Source organism: Nanorana parkeri, unplaced genomic scaffold (assembly GCF_000935625.1).
Source record: "Nanorana parkeri isolate BGI_ZX_2015 unplaced genomic scaffold, ASM93562v1 scaffold517, whole genome shotgun sequence".
NCBI lineage: Eukaryota > Metazoa > Chordata > Amphibia > Anura > Dicroglossidae > Nanorana > Nanorana parkeri.
Window position 1 is genome coordinate 695,064 of NW_017306785.1, and position 27,999 is coordinate 723,062.

Genomic DNA, 27,999 nt, shown 5'->3' on the forward strand with positions numbered 1-27,999 from the left:
TTGGAGATCAGTGTCCCTGGTTAGCAGGTAACCAGGGACGCTGATCTCTCTGAAAGTGGCCGGAGCCAGCCGTAAGATCACGGCTGGCTCCGCCCAGCTGTCAGAAGCAGGCTGTGGCCGCTTGGCCAGCTTCGGCTTTCAGCACGGCTCAGCCGAGCCGATGCATATGCGTTCAGCTCGACTGAGCCGCTCGGCCATGATTGGGAGCTGTATGGGCTATTGTGAATAGCCCTTACAGCACCCCTTCGGTTCTACTGAACCGAAGGGGTCCTGGGGCCGAAGCTAGCCGAAGGATCGGCCGAAGCTACGGCCAGATCCTTCGGCATCTTTGTGAATAGACCCCATAGTGTCATATTTGAAGGAATTAAAGCCAAGACTGTAGGGATGTAGAAAACTCAAACGCCCTCCTACAATAAAACAGCTTTGTACAATCAGGGCCGGATTTCCCACAAGGCCAACCAAGGCCCTGCCTTCGGGCAGCAGGGAGTAGAGGGGCAGCAGGGGTGTGGAATTACTTTCTCCCGACGCCCGGGACATGCAGTTCTGGGTGCTGGGCGAGTAGTTGTTTTCTACATTTAGCCCTGCTCTGGGCAAGCAGAGATAAATGTCCAGCAGGGAAGCTGCAGCTTGTTTTGTACAAATTATCTCATCAAGATCACTTGTATGCAGCCTGCATACAGGGGGGGGGGGCGCATTGAGGAACCTGGCATTGGGGCAGCAGATACAGTAAATCCAGCCCTGCATAAAATGATAATAACTAAGGCCAGAACTCCATACTGCAAAGCATCACTAGTAATAATGATCACTGGATATGAAGGCTGATCGGTTCCTATGGGCAGTACACACTTTCAATTTCTGAGGTTTTCTACACAAAGCTTCTCTTTGTCTTTGAGTCCCCAGACTGTCCAGCCTGCCAGGAATTATACTTTGTGTTTTCCTCTCAGGCCTCTGAATCCTTCACTAACCTCGAAGTACTAAGTGAGGTCTCCTTCAAGTTCAGCTCCAAGACAATGAACAACATTTCCTGCAGTGCAGAAAACCACCTGGGAATGAAAAAAAAGATGTTCAAACTGAGCATGTGTAAGTCTGACTTTTAATATTTGTTTCTTGGTCAACGGGAGGATGTATGAAAAAATGCTAAATTCGTGGTTGGCTGACCTTATATATGAGGTCAGGACATGTGAGGGACCTAGATGTTGTATGACAAGGAATTACTTGTGGCTTATGGTGTTACTGAGATTTATTTGACCAATCAGCTGCTTTTTTTTTCAGCTACTGAATTGTTTTAGCATACAACAATTTGAAAACAATTTTCAACATCCCAACTGCCCCTCATTTGGAACCAAATCCCTGTGTCCCTCTTTTCTCCTCAGTTGTCACTCTTTTTGGTCTTATGTACAAATATCTATGACAATCTTCAATTCAACTACCAAAGTGTAATTCTGCACTAAAACCTTCATCTTATCTCTTAATTATCTTGTTTGGAAAAGCCAGCATAAAGGAAAAGTAATGGTGGAAAACAACAAATCTGGGTTTAATCAGTCATTTTTGCCATATAAATAGTTAATGGTCCACAAAACTGGGGGGATGAGTAGGTGTGAGTAGGTGTGTGTCCATTGCCTATGTATGTGTAATCTAACTGTGGCTTGTCTACAGCATCCCAACAATGTGGTAACTACAGGTCATGTGACGTAGCAATGTTGAAAAGTGGTCGCACTGTGTTCTACGTGCCTTGTATGAAATGTCTATGACACAACCTGTAAATTATACTGTATCTGCTGTATATGCACAGCACAATATAACATTGGTGTGTCCTGTTTATACAGTCTGAAGGCAGTAAGTTAGAAAATTTGTAAATTAGACACCCCCCCCAAAATTATCAACCCCACCCCTGAGAAAATTAAGCCTCACCCATCTTAATTAAGCTTTTGAAGGGAAGCAAAGAGGTAGGTCGGCTATCTCTGCAGCCCTTGGAAGCCAGTAAGATTACAGATACACTTACCTTTCTATAGCTTTCCTAAAACAGCTTTTATTCTTTAGTACGTTTGCATATTTGTCTTTTTTTAAAATCACAGTATGTACTCTAAAGTCTATTTCCTAGATACTGTATATATGAATGCCTAACATTAGATTTAACATTATAATTCTTTCTTATTGCACTTAAATTAATTAAGTTAATATTTCTTCTCTTCACCCTGCAGATGAGGCTCCAAGCGTTTCTCCGGCTCAAGGTAATTAGAATCATATTTTACAGAGATAATGATTATCTTCTGTGTTATATATCTGCTACTAGAGCTGACTTTCACAGAGAGTAGTGTTGGGTTGAGGATATATCCTACTTTCCCGGCCAGCCCATAGTTTGCCATTCCATGTAAGTGTGGCAAAGACCAGATTAGCTTCAAAGTGGAGCTGTTTTATTAAAATGATATTAAAGTCAAAAGGTTTTTAATCTATTTCAAATGCTGATTAAATCACTTACAATGGATGCTGCTGTTTGATGTCAAAACATTTTAGTTTGTTGCAGAATCAGCTGGCCCCCTGAGCACTGGCCCTGATATCCTGTTTTAAGGTGGCTCCTTTCCCTTGCAGGTCCCTTTGAAAGCACCATTGTGTGTGCTAGTAAGCTGTTTGTGTCTCCACAAACACACCGGCAAGCTACTCTCCAATTCCCGCTCCCTGCTGCTTCTTCCTCCTTCTGTCTGTGATCTTGCACTGGACAGGACGTTTAGGGGAGCTGAGCTGAGAGATTTGGAGCTGTTTGGAAACATGGCTACTGAAAATGCTTAGGCAAAAATGGAAATAAATAATTTGCTAGACAATGTTTCTTTGATCTGGATTCATTATTGAAAAAAAGTTGGAGCGTTTAGTGCTATGTTTTGAAGTCAGTGCACATGGGACTTGCTGCTTCCATGAAGTGTGAGCCAGCGCATGGCTGCTCACATACAAGCGTTCTGGCAGCTGTAGAGCTGCCTGAGCGCTTGTATGGTGCCAGCTATCCTGGGCTCTGCTGTCCCCGATACGGGCCTGGGACCAGCACTGCAGCTCTGTGTACCTTGATCAAAAGGAGATCAGCACAATTCTAGTGGCACCACCTTCCAATCACTGAAAGCGGAAGCAGTGTGTATTACATTATGTCCGTTTTTAGTGTGACATTTCTCCAGCTGCTGTGGGCAGAGAAGAAGCTGATGAAGCACAATCTTTTGGGGTTTTTGGGTTTCATAGGTGACATTAGGGGTCTAATAGGCCCCTGATGTCTCCATAATGGAGACCTTTTACATCCTCTTTGCTATCACTTAGGGGGCTTGTTATCCTACTATGTGATAGCAATAAAGTTAGGTGAAAAAATAAGCTTAAACAATGAAATTAAAAAAACACAAAACCTTTATTTGTTTTAAGTCCCCCACCGTCCCCACATACACGCACATACAAATGTAAAAATCCGTCAGAGGGTGCCTACGTGCGAGAATGACGATTGCACCACACGTTACATATCACCGTGACACTGGAGCGAGAGCTATAATTCTAGGGCCATCAGTCACTGTTAACACTAAACTGAGGAGCAGTAAAAGCTTTTAAAGCGTTACTTATGGGCAGTTTTGGGCATTGTATCTTTTTGTGATTTCACGGGCGTACACGATTTTAAGGTTTGCCATGTTTGGTATCTATTTACTCAATGTGACCCCATCTTTTATACTTTTCCAAAACATTGAGTGTTAAATTCTTTTTCTGTGCACTAAAGCGCTAAAAGTAATTTTCGTAAAAAAGTAAATTTTGTGTAATTCCCATGCTTGCCTCCAGGACTTCTCTAGAGTATCTCCCGTCCTCTGGAACTCTTTACCCCAACCTGTCCGACTATCTCCCACTCTGATTGCCTTTAGGCGATCCCTTAAGACTCATCTCTTCAGGGAAGCCTATCCCACCTCAACCTAACCACTCAAACATGGTGGTCTCAAAAAATTCATCCCCACACAGCTACCTCCTCATGTATCACTTGCCCCTCCCTTTTAGATTGTAGGCCCTCCTTACTATCTTGTCTTGAATTGTATTGTTATTGTAATGTCTTCTTTATATTGTAAAGCGCTGCTTGTTGGCGCTATATAAATCCTGTATAATAATAATAATCCTGAAAATACTGGTTTGATGAACATTTGCGCAAATATCATGCAACATAACCAATTGCAACTAGTATTTATTTATTTTTCTGGGCCTTTTGGGGGTTTTAAGCTGCTTTCTAGCCAAAAATTCAGATATTATCATGTGTGTGCAATAATTAAGACATTGCTCTGGATGGAGAGTGTTTAAAAGGAGTGATAGGAAAAGTCCAGTAACATACAGGTGAAACTCGAATAATTAGAATATCGTCCAAAAGTAATTGCAGTAAGTGCTGCAAAAGGGGCCCAAACCAAGTACTGAGTACATATGCATGCTTGTACTTTTCAGAGGTCCGATATTGTTCTATGTACAATCCTTGTTTTATTGATTGCATGTAATAATCTACTTTTTTGAGGTTGTGGATTTGGGGTTCTTGGGGTTTTCATGAGCTGTAAGCCATAATCATCACAATTATGACAAATCACGGCTTGAATTATCTTGCTTTGCATGTAATGAGTCTATCTCATATATTAGTTTCACCTTTTAAGTTGCATTAGTGAAATAAATGAACTTTGCACGATATTCTAATTATTCGAGTTTCACCTGTATAGAAACCCATCCGGATTTCTTGTCATTGTTCTGATTGATCTCAGCTACTCTCATGCTGCCTATGAGACTAATTGCATTCTATTGCCTCTTGCAGAACAGAGTGGTGGCAGCAGCACGGCCATAATCGCAGTCGTTGTGTGCGTCCTCCTCCTGCTTCTAGTCGTTGCCCTCTTCTATTTCCTACAGAAGAAAGGAAAGTTGGCCTGCGGACGTTCAGAGAAACAACCACTGTAAGTCAATCAGCTGAGTTATACTTATGAATATTGAAGTGAAAATGCTGCATTGTTATCATATGAGAGTGAATGAGTGTAGTAATCAGATAACATTGATGTTGGGATAGTTTACATACACATGCAGATGAGCATGCTTTCCGGTTAAAGGATATGTAAACCCAAGAATTAAAAATGCAATATATTGCAGTTTACCAGTTTTAGATGTGATGTCTACATCAAGCTGGGCATACACATATACTGTACAATTATTTCTAACAGTGTCATACATTTATGATAAATAGCGCCAATGGAGAAATTTCCTTTGCTGGTCTATTGTAGTATGACAGCTGGCACCTGCTACCATTAGAATACCCGAACGGTAACTGCACTTGATTCGCTTCAGTGACAGTTCCGCCGGCAATTTTCCACCCGCCACCTTCAACAAAAGTATTTGGGCCATCCAAATATCAGATCTCCGACAGATCGCATTTCAGAAATCAGACTGTCTGTATTCAGGGAGGAGCGCACAGCCCTGTATGCATATAGTTGCTTAGATTTACATCCAGCCATTGCCTGCCACTGATTTGTACCCTGCACCTGTCACATCCAGCAGAGAAAGTACGGCCATTTTAAGCCCATAATGGCTCTGTAGGGTCTCACCAGGGCTCTGTAGGGTCTCACCAGGGCTCTGTAGGGTCACACCAGCCTGGCTAAGCCCCACAGAGCCGTGGTTAGACCCCACGGAGCCCTGGTTAGACGTCACAGAGCCCTGGTTAGACCCCACAGAGCCGTGGTTAGAACCCACAGAGCCCTGGTTAGACCCCACAGAGCCCTGGTTAGACCACTAGACTCTGATAGCCACAGGCATGGCTCCCAAGGGTAGAAGCATGATATATGATTTGGAGTTTCACCATAGCTGGGGTGCCAAGGTTGCCTACCGCTGTGTTATATGCTGTTGTTACATATATTAACCACATTTAGTCATCAGATAGAATGCAATATTTTTGTGTTATTGGTCCTTTAAAGCTAAACACCAGGCACAAAAGTTTTCATGTAATGGCTGTATCTAAAGTTTTCTTTAAAGCTGAATTCTGGGCACAAAACCTTTCTTTGAAAGATATTCCTCATTAGCCACAAAGGATATAAATCCACTTCCTATGCACCAAATGCCTATATAAACCTAGTTATTATCTTGTAGAAGTAGCTCATCACTGTGCTGTATATAGCTTGCACAGAGAGCAGAGCTATGGGAGGGTTCCAGCAGGCCCCACCCACTACAGGCTGCCATTACAGAGGGGGCGGTGACTAGACCAGCAACCCTGCACATGGAGAGAGAGCAGCAGTGAGCGGTCTTTATTACAGGAAGCTCCAATTGTCACACTGGATGACTGCACAAATCTGGAAGAAATACACAAAGCTCACGAAGATTCAAGGAAGAATAAACATGACTCTATATCAAATCAGCTATAAAAAAGCTCTATGCATTTTCATACATTGGACAAAACAGTATTTAATTGTAAGCATTTGCAGTCCTGATACATGCTCTGCCTTAGTAAGCCCTGATGAAGGGGGTAGTAATATGGCCCCCCCGAAACGTGTTGACTATTTCTATACTGTCCCCTTACCCCAATATCAAATTAAGAAATATATGGACTCTTAAGCAGAGTGTGGCACTTCAATTCACAATCCTGCAGTTTGCTTTTTCACCCTGGAAGGAGAAACTATAATGAAGCAAAGTGATCGAAATGCTGAAACTTCAGTCAAAGATTGTGCTTGCGTTGTTCCTCTCCAGGTCTCTCTGTTAGCTCTTGTCCCAGTTGTTTTGTTCGACAAGTCGTGCTCTGTTCTGCCACTTCCTCTGCGCCGTTATCTCAGCATAATCATATTGTGCTTTCATTATATATGGACGGCCGCCAACCTATTCTTCCGCCTTAATCTGTTCTGTAACACGGAGCTGCCTCGGGTTAGAAGTCACTGCCTCTCCTGAGAATGTAGGCAGAACTCATAGGGAGATCTGGGGGCTGCCGTATCCATGGCAACTGCATCATATATGTTGTCAATACATATTCATGAGCTGAGCGGCCCGGGTAAAACACGCTCCTGGTTACAGATGCATTGCTTTGCACTGAGAAGTCATATACAATTCGGCAGTTACGTGGCAGGTCATGCTGTGCTTGTAAAATGAAGGAGCTAAACAGAATTTGTCACCTAGAGAAGAGTATTTGGTTTTGCAGCAGCTTCCTGATTAGACAATGGCACACTTTTCTTACCCTTAATGCCTTTCTATAAAAAAAAATAACTCAGAAGTGAGGCTTCCCCGGCATTGCGAGGGTTAACTGCTCATTTGTGTCCGGGGGGAAGGCGAAGAGGACTTTTACTTACCTGTTCCTCCCTTCCCCCGGCAGCAGGCGCTCTCCTACTCGCCCTCCACTCCTGTTCATGGACTGTCCCTTGTTGTCCTCGCACATAATGCAGGGCTATGGGCATGATGTGGTAAGCGGGCCTCTGCAGAGAAACCAAAGTAAGAGATCAGATTAGTGTTTTCCAAGACCCGTAAAGCAATTTTGGGTGGACTTGCTGTTAATTGCTTCTTCCTGCCACATCTTTGTCTTCTCTCTGTGACATTTGTGGAACTTATGTCTAGACTGTAAAGGTCCAAACCTTAATTGACGTTATCCACTTTCAAGTTATACCACACATACTGTATTTGTTGATTGGTAAGACAGTTGTGTTAAATGTAACAATGATATGCAAAGTACAGTTACCCACAGCAACTAAGTAGAAATTGATGTAAAACTCAATGAGCGGAATTTTCTAAGGCTAAGGCTAAGGCTGGGCACACACCTTACAACCATCGCAAGACTTTTGTCTTGCGATGGTTGTAAGGTACTTAAAAAAAACGTACGATCTGCCTACCTTGCGATGATCACAAGCCACGCCCCCTGAGGGGCGGGCTTCCGATGACCGCAATGCCGAACGGGCAGTGTACGATCGCGGGATTTCCCGCGATTATCATACGATTATCGTAAGGTGTGTGGGGACCTTAAAGCAACTGTGCATGGCAACCAATCAGCTTCCAGCTTTCATTTCCAAAGCTTAACTGAACAAGTTAAGGAAAGAAACTGATTGGTTACCATACACCGGTGCTCCAGATTCTGCCTGCTCCAAATTTGGTAAATTTCCCCATTGTATTGCCCATTGGGTGGCATTATTGCTTTGCCCTATAGGGTGAGATTGACACTTTTTTTTCAGTTTGATTGTACTGACACTTTGGGGGGAATTTATCAAAACTGGAGTAGACGAAATCTGGAGCAGTTGCCCAGGGCAACCAATCAGCTTCTTTCTTCAGTTTGTTCAGTTAAGATTTGAAAATGAAACAGAGAAGCTGATTGGCTGCCATGCACCGCTGCTCCAGATTTTGTCTGCTCCAGTTTTGATAAATTCCCCTCTTTATGTGTAGCTGGAGATTCACCTTTGTGACTTCATGAAGCAGTTGCATTTGATTGTTTTTTGTTTTTTTTTTCATGGAAAAAAATAATCTATGAAGAGTTTAGCTTTCCCAGAGCAAAAACTTGGTGCTGTAATTAACTATTTAGCTAATTTCTTCCTAAAACCACAGGACACTTATGATGTGGCATGTCCCCTCCTAATGCTGCCATTCCTTGGCTCAAGTGTTGAAAACAGCCACAATTCCTGTGGTTTTGGAGAGGATAAAAGAAACTTAAAGCTGAACTCCAGGCAAACAGCTAAATATGCACAGTAGATAATATAAGAGAGCTACCAAAATAATTTGTATTTCTGTCCGTCTTGTCCTGAGATCAACATAGCTCTGCCTCACAGAACAGTGATGTGTGACTGGTCAGGGGACCTGATTCTTCTCTGCTGCAGTTTGCTAACATTTTTGAGCTTTGTAACCCCCCCCCCCCCCAGAAAATTTATAGATCATTGAAATTTTAATGGCATAATTATTTTAATTATATTTTCTATTGGTACAGTGGCCACTGGTCTTACTAAATGGAAATAAAGGGAACAGAGACCTTTGTCTAAATTATTCAAGTGTTCAGATCTACTTTGCAAATGATAATGAACTCACAGTCCCTCCTAACATTTCAAAGAAGGATAAACAAGTAGAAATGTTAACCCTTAAGAAGCCAAGAAACCCTAAGGCCCCTTTCACATCAGCGCTCCGCCTGTCAGTTTTTCAAGCGGCCCGATCGGATGCCCAATGTAAGTCTATGGGCCACCATGTGTAAATGGACTAGTGTCAGATTACACCCGGTTACCTCCGGCTCCAGACAGTCCCGTAAAAGCAAACGCATCAGAGATCAGTTTCGCCGGACCTGATCGTACCAGATCGGGGGTGATCTGATGTAAATGGACACATGTCTGTTTACGTCTGATTCCCCATAGACCAACATGGGGTCCGGGGACTTTGGTCGGACACAAATGTCACAGTGGTAGCATCCGCTCCATACTGCTCTGATCGGGAAGGGATCCATGCACAGGTCACCTCTTGATCAGCCGTGTGAAAGGGGGCCTAACCCAAGTAAAAGCAATTTAAACTGCAAGAAGCATTTAAATAAAGGGAACAGAGACCTTCGTCTAATTTATTCAAGTCGGGGTCCCTCAATGGGTGAACACCTGCATGGAATAACAAGAAATTGCTTAAGATATGAGCTATAGACCAATAACAAAATGTCTGCCTGGAGTTCAGCATTAACCTGTAGTTCTCTCCCACCTCTTTCCACTTATTTACATGTTTATTGCTTATTTCAGACCATGATTGAGACTTGTGGTTGGTGATTATCTTGCTGGAGCACCTGAATGTATAGATGGAGCTTCTACCCCCATGGAATACTGTAAACAATAGGCAGGACAATTTGCCTGAGGGCAGCTAAAAGGAGGCCAATTGTGGGTTGAATGGCTCGATAGGAACTAACTAATTGAGGGTCTGAATGAGGTCTGATAAGATTATTATTCTTACATGCACTATGTTTAGATTCCCCCAATTTGGGAAGCTTTGCCTGCTTCAACCAGAACAGCTGTTCTGATGTTAATGTGCTTAGTTTGTATTCTTATCTCTGTTGGTCACATCCATGGACAACCTTTTGTTTCTGCAGTGGAGCCTTAAAGTGTATTTCCACTTTTGCAGCCAAAATTTGAGAAAACTCCACTATAGGTTTGTTATATGTCCCCATTCACATAGCGTACTTAACAACTTATGTTTCAAAAAACTTGTCTTACCTTTTTAGATGTTTTGTTGCAGCAGGCAACATGGCTGATTCCAGGTTTTTCTGAGCACTTTCACAGTGATCTGTCCTTATAACGAGACTATGGACTGAAATTTGAGGATTGTGTTTTTCTTATTAAAGGTGAACTATGAGGTCAGTGATTTCCACTCATCCTCATAGTTAGAGCCGAGACGTGTGACATTGAAACTGTCACATGTCGGCTCTATTGTTCGGAAAGTGAGCGATACCGTCACTCGCTCACTTCCCAATCATCTCCCTGCAGTGAGCGGTGACTGTCACCAGCGCTGAGTGGAGGAAGGACAGGGGAGGGGGCGGGCACAGCTGGCTCTGCCTCTAGATAGGCAGAGCCTTCTGTCAATCAGCCATCGGGGTGGATGTCGACAGTATTGTCATGATCTGTCCTGGCTGTGGCGCTCTTAGTATATAGCTCGCTATATACTGAGCTTTGGGTCACGGGAGGGCATTAGTATATGTCCTCCCGTGACCCTAAAGAGAACTATGGGATAAAAAGGTCACCCCATAGTTCTCTTTTAACTTCATGAACATACTATGGACAAGCCAGGGTTGTAATTCTTTAACCCTTCATTAGGACATGCAGTGTTCAGATCTACTTTGCAAATGATAATGAACTTACAATCCATTCTAACATTTCAAAGAAGGATAAGCAAGTAGAAAATATAACCCTTAAGAAGCCAAGAAACCTTAAGACCCCTTTCACATGGGCAGTCCGCCTGTCAGTTTTTCAAGCGGACCCGATCGGATGCCCAATGTAAGTCTATGGGCAGCCATGTGTAAATGGACTAGTGTCAGTTTACACCCGGTTACCCCCGGGTCTAGACAGTTCCGTAAAAACAAACACATCAGAGATCAGTTTCGCCGGACCTGATCGTACCAGATCGGGGGTGATCAGATGTAAATGGACACGTCAAACCCAATAGATAAGGCCAGAGTTATTTTGGGACTTCCTCTATGCACAGAAGTTCATGTCCTTGTTTCATGGTAACCAGGGAAACATGTCCATTTACATCTGATTCCCTGTAGACCAACAGGGGGTCCGGTGACTTCATGGATGAAAAAATTGGTCGGCCACAGATGTCACAGTGGTGGCATCTGCTCCGTACTGCTCTGATCAGGAGAGTATCAATGCACAGATCCCCTCTTGATCAGCCCGTGTGAAAAGGGGCCTGCCCCAAGAAAAAGCAATTTAAACTGCAAGAAGCATTGAAATATGTATGAATGGGAACATGTAACAAATATAAAATAAGTCATATGCCAAATTGGCTGCAAAAGTGGAAATACACTTTAAGAGGTAAGTCCATGTATGGACGCAGGGTTCCTTTGCTCCGTCTGCTGTTGGCTTTGAAGCAGCTGCAAATGCCCATAGACATGAGAGAGTGCTGGGATCTAAAGTGTAAAATGTTCTGCAGTGTGATGTAATACAGTACTATCCACAGCTAACAGCTGCTTCCTCCATTTGCTTTTCTCTGTGTCCTGGAAGCACTTTCACCATAAACTGGAATGTCTCCTAAAGTTTCATGTACCCGTACTGTATCAGTGTAACTGTAATCCAGTGGGAAAAATTGCGGTAAATGGAACAATTCTAAAATGTGTAATCAATTGTGAAATGTAAGCAATTAGAGCTGTCTTAGTAACCTTCCCTTTCTGACCTGAGATTATAGGGTTCTGTTCCCTGGCTACCATGAAACAAGGACATGAACTTCTGTGCATAGAGGAAGTCCCAAAATAACTCTGGCCTTATGTATTGGGTTTGATTAGTTAATCAAAAAAGCATGTTTCCTCTCTGATGTCAGAACGGGGGAAAGTAATCTGTTTATAACTTCTAAAGCACCGTGGGCATATCATTCATAATACTCAGCTGTTGAAAGATTGCAGATTTCTGTAGAGCGCGGCACGTGACAAGCCACTTGATATGGTCAACGTCTCTGAGCTGTGAGTCAAACAGGAGTGCCACTTTAAAGAGGAACTCCAGGATTTTGAAAAGTTAACCCTTGCAGCGGGGCTACCCTTCTATTGTAAGGCTTAACTGCTTGTTTTTGTGCAGAGGACCAAATGATTAAGAAATACTTACCCAACCCTGGGTCCTGCCTGGCTACTAGACCGGTTCTCACAGCTTTATCTCCCCGGGCTCTGGCAGTCTAAGGACCCGTGACATCATCATGTCTAATACAATGTAGGGATGCACCGTTACTGTTTTTTCGGCATCAAGTATGAGGTAATGACATGCCGCCCGGCTTCCTGATTACCCATGTTTGGCCAGCTCGATTGTGATTAGCCGCGAAATCGGCTTCCCAGCCAATCAGCATCGGGCTGGCTTCCCAGCTAATTACGAAGTCGGGTGGCCGAGTAATGACCCACCACAGCTTCCGGATTGGCGTGGAAACTGGCTCCATGCAGATTGGCTGGAAAGCCGGCTTTCCAGCCAATCAGCATCGGGCCGGCTGTTTGGCCGGCTCCATGCTGATTGGCCGGGAAGCTGGCTTCCCAGCCAATCAGCAAGGAGCCGGCCAAACAGCTGGCTCAATATTCTCCTACGGCACTACCAGTCAGAAGAAATGATCTAATCTATACCTGATACCTTTGGTATGTCATTGGGTAAAGCAAAGAAAGTGTGAAAAGTGATAAATCATTGTTTATTCTATAGAGATATTCTGAAATAGTCTGGACAGATTTGTTGGCACCCCTAGAAAAGATTATAAATAATTGGATTAAGTGATATTAAATATCACACATCTTCTAACTTGTAATCAGTCAGTCAGCCTATTGAAATGAAGAAAAGTAGTCACACTGCTGTTTGGGTTGTAGGAGGAAACCCGCACAGGAAGAACATGCAAACTTTGTGGAAAAATAAACTGGGGTCCCTGGCGCTGCCCACCACTAACCACAGTGTTACCACACGGAATACATGACAAGGAAAAGTTAGCACTGAGTTTGTTTTCTTGGTTCAGATGTATTAACATCTGGTGAGGGGCAGGGGTTGGTACACCTAAAAGGTATCATTGAAATCTTTGTATATCACTCTGGGACATATGAACATAGTACAATATATCATTTTTTATATTGTCTGTTTAATTTTAAAGACAATAACAGAATTAGGCTAAGTGGCGGGTTAAAGTACAAATAGTTCTCTCTTTACAAGGCTGTTTGTGTTATGCAGTAGGAGGGAGTAGCCAACGTCTAATCAAATTGAATTTAATTCACTGCATTGCCAAGAAAAAGTTATTTCACCACTTGTGATTTATATAATTCTGTAAGAATTAATTTCCCTCCCAACACAAAGCTCTTTTAGCTAAGACTGGCCCATTTCCAAACACTAATAACTTATTTCTTCCAATTCAGTGCTACTCAGTATTAATTAGAGTCACCTGACATTTGTTATGGTTACATGGCCCTTTATCATTCCATGGTGCCATTTCATGAGTTTGAAGAATGAAAACCCTAATAAATAAGAGCTTTTCAGACATTCAGTCAAAATTATACACTGCCTGGTCAAAAAAAGTCACCACCTAGATGTAGCTAGGCAGATAGGTCAGAGCCTTCCATTGGATAATAGGTCTAGGTTTAGCAATGTTATATGACCAAAATAAAGAGGTCAGCTGCCAAACTTAATATACTGGATGATCAGGTTTTTCCATCAATGAATTTTTTCTTCCCTGATGGCACGGGCATATTCCAAGATGACAATGCCAGGATTCATCGGGCTCAAATTGTGAAGCAGTGGTTCAGGGAGCATAAGGCCTCATTTTCACACATGGATTGTCCACCACAGAGTCCAGACCTTAATCCCATTGAGAATCTTTGGGAGGTGCTGGAGAAGACTTTATGCAGTGGTCCGACTCTCCCATAATCACTACAAGATCTTGGTGAAAAATGAATGCAACTCTGGATGGAAGTAATTGCTGTGACATTGCATAATCTTATCGAAATGATGCCAGGCAGTGTATATATAAGTAATTATCTTGATAAAGATGGACTGAGCTGTGTCGAAACTTTGAGTTATCTCAACTGCAAGACCCCTGACTGCCTCTAGCCCTACTTTGGATTTGTATGGATGTTTTTTGGATGAGCACCCGGACATTTACCTCACCAATAGAGTACAGTGGCTACCCTTGGGACAAAGTAATTGTTAAAGGTTTCTACATTTATTATGGATTTTATAGACTCTATTTTTGATTACCAAGATGTTACACATGTCTATACATTTATGGACAGGTGGCAATACTGATAAAAAGGTCTGTTGTATATATTGCAAGGAATATAGAACTTCATTGCAGAATGAGGGTGTGTGGGCTATAACCATGTGTTTAGCCTCGGTGTTGTAATAAGGAAAACTGCTGAGAAAAGCAGCAAGCCAATTAGACAAGCTTGTGATTGATATATTGAGACATTTTCTATGTTTCTATGTTGATGTTCCCAGTTCTGTGCACTTTCTTTAGCCTCAACAAAGGGGTTCCACTCTCCTTGGTGGAATTTTAATTAATCCTTTTGTTATAGTAAATGCAACAGAGGAGAGGGAATACTTGCCAGCAAGTAAGACCTTAAAAAAATAACTTAATGGGGGGGGGGTTTAACTCTTTTATACTCGAACCAAAGCTAAAAAGCAAATTGTGGCTATACATACACTTAAAGATAACTCCTGGACTGGTTTGTACTTTCTTGAGAAGTGGGTTTGGGGGCAAGAGCTTGTGATATTCCATCTGGCTGTGTCATGTGGAGATAGGGAATGCATGGGAGGCTAGACTAAGTACTCTGGGCACTTACTGAAGGAGTGATTGATGTCCGTGACCTGTGACGGTATCAATGACAAGTGACTGGTCAGTACTCTCTAGGTGTATTGCCTGGTCTGTGATCCTTATACACTTTGCCATCAAAAAATCCACTGTTTTCCTGCATGTGGACTTCCTGATGATTTGTCCAGCCACTATTCTAACCTGTGGAGACGTGTGTCCCACCCTGTTATTTAAAAGCACCCATCACTTTAAGGTGGACATAAATAAAGTCAGGAATTATGGCAAGGAGGTGGGAGGCCCCCAAGAGAATAAGAACTAAAGAATGACTCCACCACATTCTATCTACAGCTAAAATATTGCATCCAGGTGGACTTAGTCCTTATAAAAGAAGAATATAAAATAAAGCTAAAGAACAGTTAAATCTGGACTCTAGCTATACCTTCAGCACAGTTGTACAGTCTCCTCTCCCGTACTGGAAATGCTTACTGTGATTTCACTGCACTCTGTGAGCTTCCTCCAGTGTGCCTTCGAAGATGGATATAGCTAAAATAATTTCCTGGATAATAGAAATGCAGCATCATCTAGCCATTTCCTCCTCCATCTTACTCTCCCTGGCAGTCATTGGATTTTGTTTCTTTCAAGGGTGGCCGGCCAGCAGATGCAGTTCACTAACAATGCCCAATGCTCCAAACCTATACCCCACGCACCCATAAAGGTGGTTTGATGATTACATGGATCCTACCAAAAGACCACTGTTTGCAACAGTGCCGAGGGCTGTTTGGAGGGTCTTCTCAGGAAGCTATGTACTGCACCCTGAAGACTCTCCTACCAGCCATGGTCTGTCTGCATTGCATAGGGAAGCTCAGAAGTCCAATGATGGCATCACTGGGCCTAACAAATGGCAAGTACTGAAAACAGAAAGGGTTTTTAATTCAAAAATGCGATTGGCACGTTGCTAAGGAGGGAGGGAAAAACAAGGAAAGGCTAAGATGACTGAAACTCAGCTTTAAACTCAGCTTTCCCTTTAGAACCACCATTCTCAACTAGTGTGTCGTGACCCCATGTTTAGTGGGTCGCCTTGTGCCTTCCATTCCACTAGGTGAGAGGCTCCTCAGTCTCCCCCTAGCGCAGCAATGTCAGTTCGCGCACCGAGCAGCTATTCAAAATATGCTGCTCAGCACCAAGTATCAGCTTGAAGTGGAGTGGGCTGGGGGTATGGCCGCTAGGGGGCTCCATCCATACATGCATTGCTTACAGCTCCCTTGCGTGTCCTGTAGAGGCGCCTGGACTGGAGTGACGTCACATTCTGGTTCATGACACCTCTACAGGGCATGCAAAGGAGATGTGCAAGCAATGTACATATAGATGGAGCTCCATCACAGGACAGCAACACACACTGGATACCAGGTTGAGGATCCATCCAGTTCTCGTAAGGTAGGGAGACTAGGTGCATCTTAAAAAATAGTGAGTGTGTGAGATTATGTCTGTGGTTGTGTGTTTTTTCGAAGGCCTGTTCACACTAGTACAGTGCGTTACTCACACAGTCCTGTGCGAATAATGCCCTGTACCATGCAATCGCACCTACCGTGCGTTCTGGGGTGGGAGGTGTGTCGCATTGCCATTCATTTTTATGGCACCCCAAACGCACCTCCCGCCCACAGTTCGGTCGCCGGCACTGGAACACGCACTACTGCGACTCGGGTTACGACTTAATGACCAATTTCAAATGTGGGTCCTGAGGTTACACAGCTTTAGCACATACCATAAAGTTGCACCCTTTTCAGTGAATCATTAAAGATTTTAGTTTAAAGCCCAACCCCAAGAAAATATTTGTATTTAGCATTGGACAAAATATGCAAGGGTTAGAACCTCAGTCAACTTTTGTATTCTTATCTGTGTCCCCTCTTTTTCTATCTCCCCTCTTTTCCTCACTTCCTGTCAATTTGATTCATGTTACACCCAACAGGAAGTGAGAGAAAATCTCCTCTCTATTTGATGGGTGTCAGGAAAAACCGCAGCAAAGAAATACATTTTCTACTGGAGGGAGAAACTCAACTGGTAAGAGAGAACAGGAAGAAAAGAGAAAAAGACCTAGCGTTATAAACCAGACACAAGTTCTCAAACTTCCCCATTCCATAAAAAAAATGGTTTTGGTTTTAACACCAGAAATTGTAACTAAAATGACATCCACTGCTTCGGACAAATCTCGCACTAGCGATGAAAGAGTTTCTTTGACTCTGGAAAGTTCAAAATAACTCAGGAAGTTTAAATACGTTCAGAACAATTTTCGGCCACAAAGACTTTACACCCCTTAGAGAATATTTTCTTCCATCTCTTCCACCCGGCAGGAATCCCAGGACAACTCACTCTAAAAATGAACTAGCTAAATATTTACAAGACTACTGAAGCTAAAATAAAACTCTCTTCGGCTGCAGTACAGTACAGATTTCAGACGACAGTCGATTGTTGGGAAAGGATTATTTTTAGTTTCAATGTACTGAGATGTACTTCATTGGAGGCATTGTGGTACTGTAATGATGATATTCAGTATATGAATTCTATTTTTATTTGACGTGCCTATTTATATTTTTTCTTCACATTTACATTAGGACCAAGCTGTCCAGCAATTATGACAATCACAGGGGATGGGACAAACTATTATACACATGTGCGTGCTAACAACAGTCACCTTTTATTCATGTGGCGTAGGACTTATTCAGACTTAGGCTGGGTTCACATCTAGGCGTATCGAATATGCGCGTTTGTCGCGCGTTTCGTGTCGCGCATTTGTTGCGCGATTATCCCAATGGATACGCGCAACAAAAACGCCCCAAAGAAGCTCCTGTATTTCTTAGGGCGTAGGGCGTTTTGTAGCGCGTTCATACGGCCTATAATACGCCCAGGTGTGAACCATACCCATAGGAAATAATGGGATTTTGGTGTTTGAGCGTTTTTTGTGAGCATAGGAACGCGCTACAAAATGCCCAGGTGTGAACCGGGCCTTATGCAAAAGGTTCAGCGAACGTCCAATTGATTCAAACCCAGAGCTGCTTACGTCCTAGCAACCATTGACACCGTGCAACCTGGACAGCTTCATTGGTTTGCTAGGAAGCTAGTAGTTAGGCCACACAGTATCATTAGTTTCTAGGATGCTACCTCAACATCAGTGGTTGCTAGAATCCTAGTGGCTGGGCAACACAGCATTATTGGTTGCTAGGACCAATGGTGCTGTGGAACTGCCAGCGTCTTAGCAACCAGTGATGCTGCCTGGCCCGCATAGCCTAATTGGTTGCTAAGACACTGGCAATGTCACAGAATCATTGGTTGCTATTTCTTGCCCACCTGCGTCCTAGCAACCAATGATGCTGTGCAGCCCAGCAGCAAGCATCCTAGCAACCACTGATGCTGTGGTCGCACAGTGCAGACATCCCAACTCTACCAGACGATCAAGCAGAGTAAACCTTTCCCTGCTCTGGTTTTTTTTTTTTTTTCTGACATCGGAGCCGCTGGCCGACGTAAGTCAGAAAAAGAAAAAAACCAGCATAGGAATGCATAGCTAGATTCCTATTAGCTATTTCACTTTGCAATAGCCAATAGCAAACCATCTATTGCACCCGCCCACTGCTGCTGTCAATCACCAGAGGGGGACCTGAAGTTTTCCGTCAGGTCCTAATCTAGTGATTGACAGCAGCAGAGGGCGGGAGAAATAGCCATCTTGCTATTGGCTATTGCAAATTGAAATAGCCAATAGCAATCTAGCTATGCATTCCTATGTTGGTTTTTTTTCTATTATTATTCTGACGGCAGCAGCTGTCAGAATACTAAAAAAAAAAAAAAAAACCTGCAGATAGCAAAGAAGCTATTGCTTCCTGCGCCGCGGATGGGGAGGGTGCAGAGGGCACCTCTCTGAAATTGCTTTTTTCAAGTTGGGATCCCTGCACAGTGTGAATGGCAGCTAGGACACAGACAGAGGTTCAGTAAGCAGACGAACTGGCTAAATCGTTCGCCTGTTTGATGAACTGCTTGGGTTTGGATCAATATCATGGTCATCCCTACTTACAATGAATGTGCTGCCTTAAAAACTAAGTGCACTTTCAGACAAAATGCACATATTCTGTTTGCCCCTCCTTCTCTGACCTAAGAGAGCCTACCCTCCCCCCTTCACAGCTACTTACCAAGATCTGATGTCCGTGGTCTGCTGCGTTTGACATCCTATCTTCGAGTTCACTCTCTCCTGGCTGCAGCTATGCAGTGGAACTCTACTTAAGTCTATGGGGCTCATCTCCAGGATGTAGATGAGCACCACAGACATTTATGCTGTTGAACTGCGCAGGTGCTGCCATATATATATGTAAACAACAATCATTTCCTTTTCAAAGCATTTAGAAAGCTTTATCAAGGCAAAGCAAATGCCTGTTCTTTACGCTCATGTAAACAAAAACCTTATAGTTATGGACAGCAGAAGTGACACGGTGTTGCCCACATTTGTCCTGGTGACCGCGATCCCAAATTGTAAAATGTCACCAGAACAGGAATAGAGGGGGAATCTTGCAATGGGGACACTAGTTCTGGTGAAACTGGTGAGAACCAGGCATCTCCTTCTCTTCGGGGGGATTTCTTCTCATCCCCTGCTGTGGCTATGGGACAGGAAGCAAAGAGATATCTCCCCAACTGGACACAGATGGCAAAAAAACTAACAGGGGTTATAACCTTCCCTAACTCTATCCAAAATAAAACAAGTTTTGTCTTTAGTTCCTCTTTAAGGTTGCATATGCCTGATTTATGTGCACTATCTTGGGAGGTTGTCTATATTACAGCCCAGACAATTTATCAGGTGCACAAGTGATTTTGATGATGTCGGTATATAGTTGTATGCAATGTATTTTATATGTTATCTAAGGACAACGTGTATATAAACAGCTCTCAGAGCCTTTGGTAAAAAGCACACAAGAATGCCAAAAATCATACATAAAATAGTCTCTTTTTTTTTTTTAAAGATCCAAAAATCCAGCATGTTGGTGCAACTGCAGTCTAAAAAAGCCCCTAATGTTTAGAACGTCTATTATGTTATGAACATGTTTATTTTGCTGTTGGCTTTTTCATCGTTTCCAGCAGATGACTAATCACAGATTAGCACATGCTCACCATTGAATAATTAGCCAAGCAGCAATCTTGTTATGTCCACCACTTCCTCGAGGAGTTCACATATTGTTTGCCGGGACCTTTTAAACATCCTTTCAGGAAACTAGTTGCGCCTTCCACTGTGATCCAGTGCTCTGCCATTACACTCAAATACATCAGCGTTCTGGCATCATATTATCTCTCAAGTGCAAGGACGTGGATAACTGACCCTACTGTGTGAGCATCCTTTCAAAGGAAAGCTAGAATGGTTTTGGGTCACTTTTATTTTAGTAGGTTTTTGTCTATTTTATACACTTTTAAACATTTTATATATATACTGAGATATATAGATATATGTCTATATATCTATATAGATATATATAAAATGTGTGTGTATGTATATAGATAGTTTTTTTAAATAAACAGTTGTGTCTATATATACATTTACCGGCCACTTTATTAGGTACACCTGTTCAATTGCTTGTAACACAAATTGCTAATCAGCCAATCACATGGTAACAACTCAATGCATTTAGGCATCTAGACGTGGTGAAGACGACTTGCTGAAGTTCAAACCGAGCATCAGAATGGGGAAGAAAGGGGATTTAAGTTACTTTGAATGTGGCATGGTTGTTGGTGCCAGATGGGGTGGTCTCAATATTTTTAAAAACTGCTGGACTACTGGGATTTTCACGCACAACGAACTCTTGGGTCTACAGAGAATGGTCCGAAAAAGAGAAAATATCTAGTGAGCGGCAGTTATGTGGAAGGAAATGTCTTGTTGATGTCAGAGGTTAGAGGAGAATGGGCAGACTGGTTTGAGATGATAGAAAGGCAACAGTAACTCAAATAACCCCTCGTTACAACCATGGTATGCAGAATACCATCTCTAAACGCACAACACGTCAAACCTTGAAGCAGATGGGATACAGCAGCAGAAGACCACATTGGGAGCCACTCCTGTCATCTAGGAAAAGGAAATGTAGGCTACAATTCACACAGGCTCACCAAAATTGGACAATAGAAGATTGGAAAAATGTTGACTGGTCTGATGAGTCTCGATTTCAGCTGCGAAATTCAGATGGTAGGGTCAGAATTTGGCAAAAACAACATGAAAGCATGGATCCATCCTGCCTTGTATCAACGGTTCAGGCTGGTGGTGGTGTTATGTTGTGGGAGATATTTTCTTGGCACACTGTGTGTGAACCTCAGCTTGTGTTTGGTAAACAATAGAGGGAAATGTGTAAAAAGTATTCTCAAGAGGAGAATGCTAGGCTCTTAGAACATGATTCCGGGCTACTAAGTAAATACATTAAAAACAGCCCCAAAACAAATTTAGTAATGTATGTTTCCACATTAAAAGTGTTACATCATCCAGAAACATTCCTTTTATTTTTTTCGTTTTGGGTAGATTGCGGAGGGCTGGGTTGGGTTTTCATTGCTTTTTATGGCCCATTGTGAAGATTTGTTCTTACTTCATTGTGACAGTAACAGCAGCAAATATCTCTGTTTACTGCCTGTATCGTTGGCCGCCATCACTCGAACAGGAAGCAAGGGAAAATTCTCCAAATGAGGCCTCAGACGGCTCTTACAATCTCACTGTGGTTCTTTTTAAGATTCTGAGTTTAGTGTCACTTTAATGGTTCGCTTGGCATCCATAGTACAGTCCCCATTGCTTCCCTTAGACTAGTTTCAGGGAACCAGGGGTGTCACCTCTCCTCGGGACCCGCGGGTACTATGTAAGGCACGGGGGCTCCTTCGGCCTGGCAGAACTCCTGGTGCCAGGGTTGCAGGTGCACATGCGCAAGATGCGTGGTAGACAGACTGCGCGCGCGTGCCTGCGCCCATTAGGGACGTCAGGTGTGGGCCTTGCTGGGCGAGGTTCCCAGCACACACCTTCCATCCCTCTCTTCCTGCCATTGCCTCCCGGATGGAAAAGCCTCCTGGTTGCCTCGGCGACCAGGGGGTGGTCTTGATTCCACTGGCTATAAAAACCTGGTCAGAGCCCTGGCTTGTTGCTGAGTTATTCCACCTCTATGGTGCGATCAACTAGCCTCTTTGTTGGATCTTGCTGTCGTTTCCTGACCCCTCATCTGAACTTCCTGGTTACCGACCCCTTGGCCTGCCTACCGCTTTTGAATCTTAGCTGCCTGCCTCGACCCGGACTGGACTTGACTACCCCTTTGGATTTGCCCTCTTGTACCTCGTTCTTTGGATCTTCCTGTCCGCTTCCTGCCAGTGGGTTCCTACCCATGCTGTGAGTCCGTGGCACCGCCTGACAACTAGGCCAGGAGTGGAACTTTCAACACTTTAACTTTCCCATGGAGGATCATGAGGTGAACACAGCCTACTCCAACCCTCGCTAGCAGTAGACTCCTTAAGGGTGCTCACACCCTAACACTAAACAGTACATTATTAATCCCATAGCTGCTCACACAGATATGGAATCTCCACCTGGGATTTCTTTGAATATTTCTATGAACTTGCATAGTTGCTTATTTACAGTGTCCAAATAACTGGCATTTCCAAAGTCAGACTTTGGTCCTTACCGGTGGTCATGTGTTCTGTTAGTTGTTCTCCATCTAACTGGTAGTACAGACTCGGATCCCCATACTCGGGTTTTCACAGAATTCCCAGTGCCAAAAGTTTGATGAGTTTCAATCCCATGATGGTGGGGGAACTTGCTCAGGAAAAAAAACTCTGCACTCCTCCTTCTAGACTCCTCTCCCTCACCTATATATCCTGGACCATATGGTCAGAGGCCGCCACCAAGACTGGCAGAAAAGAGGCAGGAGGTTAACTAACGGGACTAACACACAACTATCGATGGCTAGCGCCACAAAGAGGGTGCAACTCCATGTTAATGGCCATGATATGGGAATAGAAAGTCCAATGTTCATATAGGTGTGATGGACAGTTGGCTATATAATGTAGTATAATTCTACTGATTTTAGAGCAAAGCTTGATACAGCTGCTGGAATTTAGAATTGCCACACGAAAGTTTGAAAGTGACCTTTTGATCCACCCACCATTATTAAAACTCTATTTTTAAAAAAATCAAGCAAATAGTTTCCAACAAATCATTTAAAGGTGACAGTTACACACATGACCAAACGAATATCTACAATTTTTTTGCCATCTGGCAACGTCGTACCTCACAGCTGTTTAAAGGATGCAGAGCACGTTTGATCTTCTCAAAGGGTTGGAAGCGCTGAAATTAATGTAACTTGGCCAAAGTATGGGAGAGGCTGTTTTTGTGGGAATTGGGGGGTGGGGGCAGGACACAGACTTCTTTAAAGTGTATCTAAATTGTATTTTTTCATTTTGGATAGAAATGGATACTGTATGTGGGAGTTGCTTTACCTGCCAAACGATCTGTAATTATGTCTACTCAGTCCTGATATTTACACAGCATTGCTACACTGCATAGCCAAGCCAGTGACCTAACTTTCTCTGCATCATATAAGTAACATAGATAGGTCACCTCCCTTCCTCCAGACTGTGAATGGAATGACTGTGACTGATGTGGTCATCTTTCTGCTCTCTCCTCCTGTCAGAATGTCTCTTGTTAGCACATGTAAGACACCTGTCAGACATCTGAGCCAGACAGATGAGACCACATTCTGTGCTGCAGTTAAGGAATACAGGGATGTTATCACTGCAAGCTTGTGACTGGACAGTTAGGGAGCAGCAGCAGAGTGATTAGGTTATTTCTCTGCTCACTGTGCTCCTTCTGCCATTGCATTCCTTCTCAGTGCATTTGCATGCAACACAACCTTGTTACCTCCCATGGATGCCCCTTCCTATTCCAGTCTAAGTGCTGCTGTATAGGGGAATTGCAAGAGGCTGATACTATGTAAATTCATTGATTACACTTGTATTTAAATATTTGTGTATGTGTGTGTATTTTTGTATATGTGTATATATATATCTATATATATATGTAACAAGGACACAACAGGAAATAAGAAGTGACCCTCACCAAAGTGAGGGGAAATTCCTTCCAAGACAGCCATCACAGGTGTTCCCATTTAAGGATTTTCCCTTACCTCTTATTCGGGTGATACTAAATTGTGGATTTTCTATCACTTTCTGCCCTGGAAACAATACTCTTCAAGGTGCATAGAGAAGGTGACTCTCCCCTATGGGTTCACAGAGAACAATAAAAACCAGAGGTTTTAACACTTTCCCACTCTATCCAAAGCTTACAAACAAAATCTGTACAGCAGAGCTCAGATAAGGGAAGGAGAAGCAGCACAATGAGGCAGTTAGTATAAGTAACATGCTGTTAAGAGGCGAGAACATAGTGACAGATCAATGAGTTCTTCAGTGTGCTGTTTATACGTTCACTGTCACTATATGGCAGGGGAAAGAACTGTAAGTAAAAGTGAATCTGTAACCGAGAAAGAGTACGTCCCCTCCCTTGCTAGAAACGGCTTGTGGGACAGAGCTGTATAAATCTCAAGGTTGGATGGACAGAAATACAAATCCTTTGCAGGTAACACAGCTCTCATATACAGTATGTATTGTATCTCTGTATACTATATCCTATAATTCCCTAATATTGGACATTAGAATCAGTCAAAAAGCATATGAATGAGACGGCCTGGTCCTCATTAGACATTGCTTTGCTATCTTTGTCGGGTGAATGGTGGTCTTTGCTATCTGTAGCAGGTAACAGTCTTTTGTCACTCATCTAGACTAGACTAGACAATCATCACTTCTGAGGAGCCGTCTCTCTCCCACAACATTCCATGTGTTATCTCTGAGTTAGCAGCAATCTTTGTCTCTAGTGACTTCATGTAATATTTATTTTCCATTGCAGAGCCCAGGATCCTGCATCAGCTGAGCTCGCTGTAGAATTAAAATCGGAAAAGCGGAATGACCAGCATGGACTGCTGGGCAGAGGGGGAGGCGGTTCAGCTGCAGAGGTTAGACCCATTGTATTGTCTATTTTGTTAACACTGTCTTGTTTGTTAAAAAATATTAAAGTCAAAAGGATTTTAAGCTATTTCAAATGCTGATTATTCTTTTTTATTATTCTTATTTTTTTAATTTTTTATCACCTTTTTTTAAATTTGTTTTCCACTTAACTTTTGCTATCACAAAGGGGCTAAGAATCCCCTATGTAACAGCATTTGGAGGTGACAGGTTCTCTTTATGGAGACATGAAGGGTCTATTAGACCCGAGTCTCTCCTGCCCTCAAATACAGATGATTTAAGTACAGGATTGTACTTGATTGTCTGTATACTTGACACTTCAGCTGGGCTTGTGACAGCTGTGAGCACAGCGCTCCCTGCTTCATGGAACACAGAGCAGATCGGGGAATGGATGTTCCACAGTCTGTGCCCGCTCTCCATCCTGACACCCTCTGCCATGGTCCCATGTTCCCCAGAGGAGCAGGGGACCCCGAAAACCACAAACGGGGGTTCAGGGAGGGGACAGCACAACCGCAGGCTAGAATAAATGTTCTCTGGATAACGTGTTGTTGACAGGCCCGGTTTGAAGTCTTTGGTTGCTAGGACTCCAGCAGTCCTAGCAACCAGTGACTGAAGCGAAGTGGGGGCCTTCTCTGGGTTATGGCTGGCAGTGGATGCACCCGCCTTGCAGGTTGGTGTATCCACTGCCAGCAAGCCACAACCCAATGCAGGTCGGCAAGCCACAACCCAATGCAGGTCGGCAAGCCACAACCCAATGCAGGTCGGCAAGCCACAACCCAATACCACTCGGTCTGTGGCTGGACCATGGTCCTCCATTTGGGGACCCCTGATCTAGACTCTTTTTATATTTTAACTTGATCAGCCCCTTAACTCATTATGTCCTCTTCTCTCTACAGTGTTAACATGCAATGTGGTTGGGCTCTCCTGTTCTATGGATGGCACCGTGTTGGCGTGTCTCGTATGTCAGCTGACATCTCCAGCCTGTGGATTTTTACTACTTCTTGCTCTTGAATCAGAGTTTGCAGAAGATGAAAGAATGCAAAGACTCAATATATATTTACAGAAGATCCCTTGGAAACCCAATATGATGGTCGGATCCGTGGGTCCTCCAATTTATCTGACACTGCAGGGTTCGCTTACTAAGGTCTGTTGTCGGCCACACCCACCCAGCCTGGTGTTGCCTTAAATGGAGGTCGCCATCGCCACATTACCCACCACAGACCTCCGCCAGTTAATCTTATTTGTTGCCAGATTTGTGTTTTTATATGATTACATTTTTTTGTTGTTTTTTTTCCCCCCTTTCTTTGATTTCTGCAATTTTTTTACCAGAATCTTTTTTATTGCTCCAAATGTGTCTATATGATTTCCACTGTCCTGCTGTTTGAAGCTGCTCTCCCAGCATGCCTTGGGGGTGGTGGTTTGCAGTGGGATTCAAACTGTTACACTGGTCTTGGCCTGCTTCTGTCCGGCCTGTATGTATATAATGTATTTCTGTATGGTCATTACACTGGTCAGACCCTCCTATTCTGTCTGTCTGCTCTCTTTTTTGTATTATTTCTTGTATATTCTGTTAAAAATAATATCCACTTTGATTTCCGTTGCCTTGAGATAAAGGTTTTCAGTGTTTTTCAATGTGTGAGCAACATTCATGTGTGACAGATGGTGATGAAAAGGATTTATTCAGTAAGATAATGAGCAATGTACAGTAAAGAATATCTCTAGGCAAATTTTTTTTTATTTTTGGATAGGTTAGGGAACAGTTAAACCCATATCAAGTTTTCTTTTACCCCTACTGGGGAGATTTCCCTTCATTTCCTGTCCCAGAGACACAACAGTATAAATGAGCTCAGGTTTGGATCAAACCAGGTTCGAACCTGAGTTCCTCTGAACATGGAAGTTCCATGGGTACTTCCATCCAATCAACGGCGGGCTGGGCATTCCCCATCCTGCAGCTGCCCATAATCAAATGGTTCAGACCTGAGCTCCTCCAAAAATGGAAGGAAGCTCTTTCTGCTGCCAACCAATCAGCTGGGGCCAGGAAATTCCTGCTGCACATTAGCAAAGGGGTGGGATGTAGTAATGTCATTGACCTTATATGGCCACATGACTATATTTGGTCAAAGACATTGACCTAATATGGCCATATAAGGTGAATGACATTAGCACAAGCATCAGGCCCCTTTGTTTATGTTCATCTGTGGGCCAAGGCATCTCCCATTGGGCGGGTCACAGCATATAACTTCTGGGTTTGGAAGGACTTAGGTTTGGATCGGGTTCAGTCTGTCATACATTGTCATCCATTTGTCACTGTAACAGTTCTTGCCAATGCAAGCTTATTATCACACTATTGTCTTGGTGACAACTGTAACATTTTGGAATTCCCATCACTTTTTGTACCAATGAAAATGGTCACCCAGACAAAGTAAGAGGGTGAATCTCCCCAGTAAAGGCCAATAAGAGATAAAACCTGAGGGGGTCCTCACCCTTCCTAAAAGCTGAAAAAGGGTCTTGGCCTGACATACAGTTTATTGGGTTGCTGCAATGTACATATCATCACTGCTCTTAAGGCCCATCAAACCTGCAGTGGTGTGCCATTAAGTGCTTTTTATTTTAAATTGTACCGCGTTGCACCAAGCAACTCACCTTCGACGCACAATGCATGTTAACACACCACCATGCGCTGTAACACACTACATCAGAAACAATCAGGGCCATCCCTTTAATGAGGCAACAGGCTTTATCACAATGTTTGTGCTGCCTCCTTTCTGGCCAGAGTGTCCCAGGTTCCTAAAAGCCACAAGGGGGACATGTGCAAAGGCCATACACTTCTCCCCGCCAGCTCATAGCTACTGGTCTGGGTAGTGTCCCGCTCAGCTCCTGACAACCAGTTACATGTCTAGTTGCTAGGGGCTGAGTGGGATTCTTTGGCTGGCGTCCTCCCTCCACCTTCACTGCATCAAATGGCAAAAGGCTAGGGACACACCTGGAACAATGGTGCATTTTTTGGTCCATTCTGCTGCATTG

At 43.3% G+C, this 27,999-nt stretch overlaps 1 protein-coding gene across 1 annotated transcript in view; it reads left to right on the forward strand.

Moving 5' to 3' along the window:
* Nucleotides 1–26,604, forward strand: part of BCAM (basal cell adhesion molecule (Lutheran blood group)) — a 71,995-nt gene extending 45,391 nt beyond the window's left edge. The window contains exons 14-18 of the mRNA XM_018561328.1: nt 945–1,080; nt 2,202–2,231; nt 4,796–4,931; nt 24,860–24,965; nt 25,872–26,604. Coding sequence (XP_018416830.1) covers nt 945–1,080; nt 2,202–2,231; nt 4,796–4,931; nt 24,860–24,965; nt 25,872–25,877 — 414 coding nt within the window. The 3' untranslated portion in view covers nt 25,878–26,604. The remainder of the gene's footprint in view (nt 1–944; nt 1,081–2,201; nt 2,232–4,795; nt 4,932–24,859; nt 24,966–25,871) is intronic.
* Nucleotides 26,605–27,999: the final 1,395 nt, after the last annotated feature.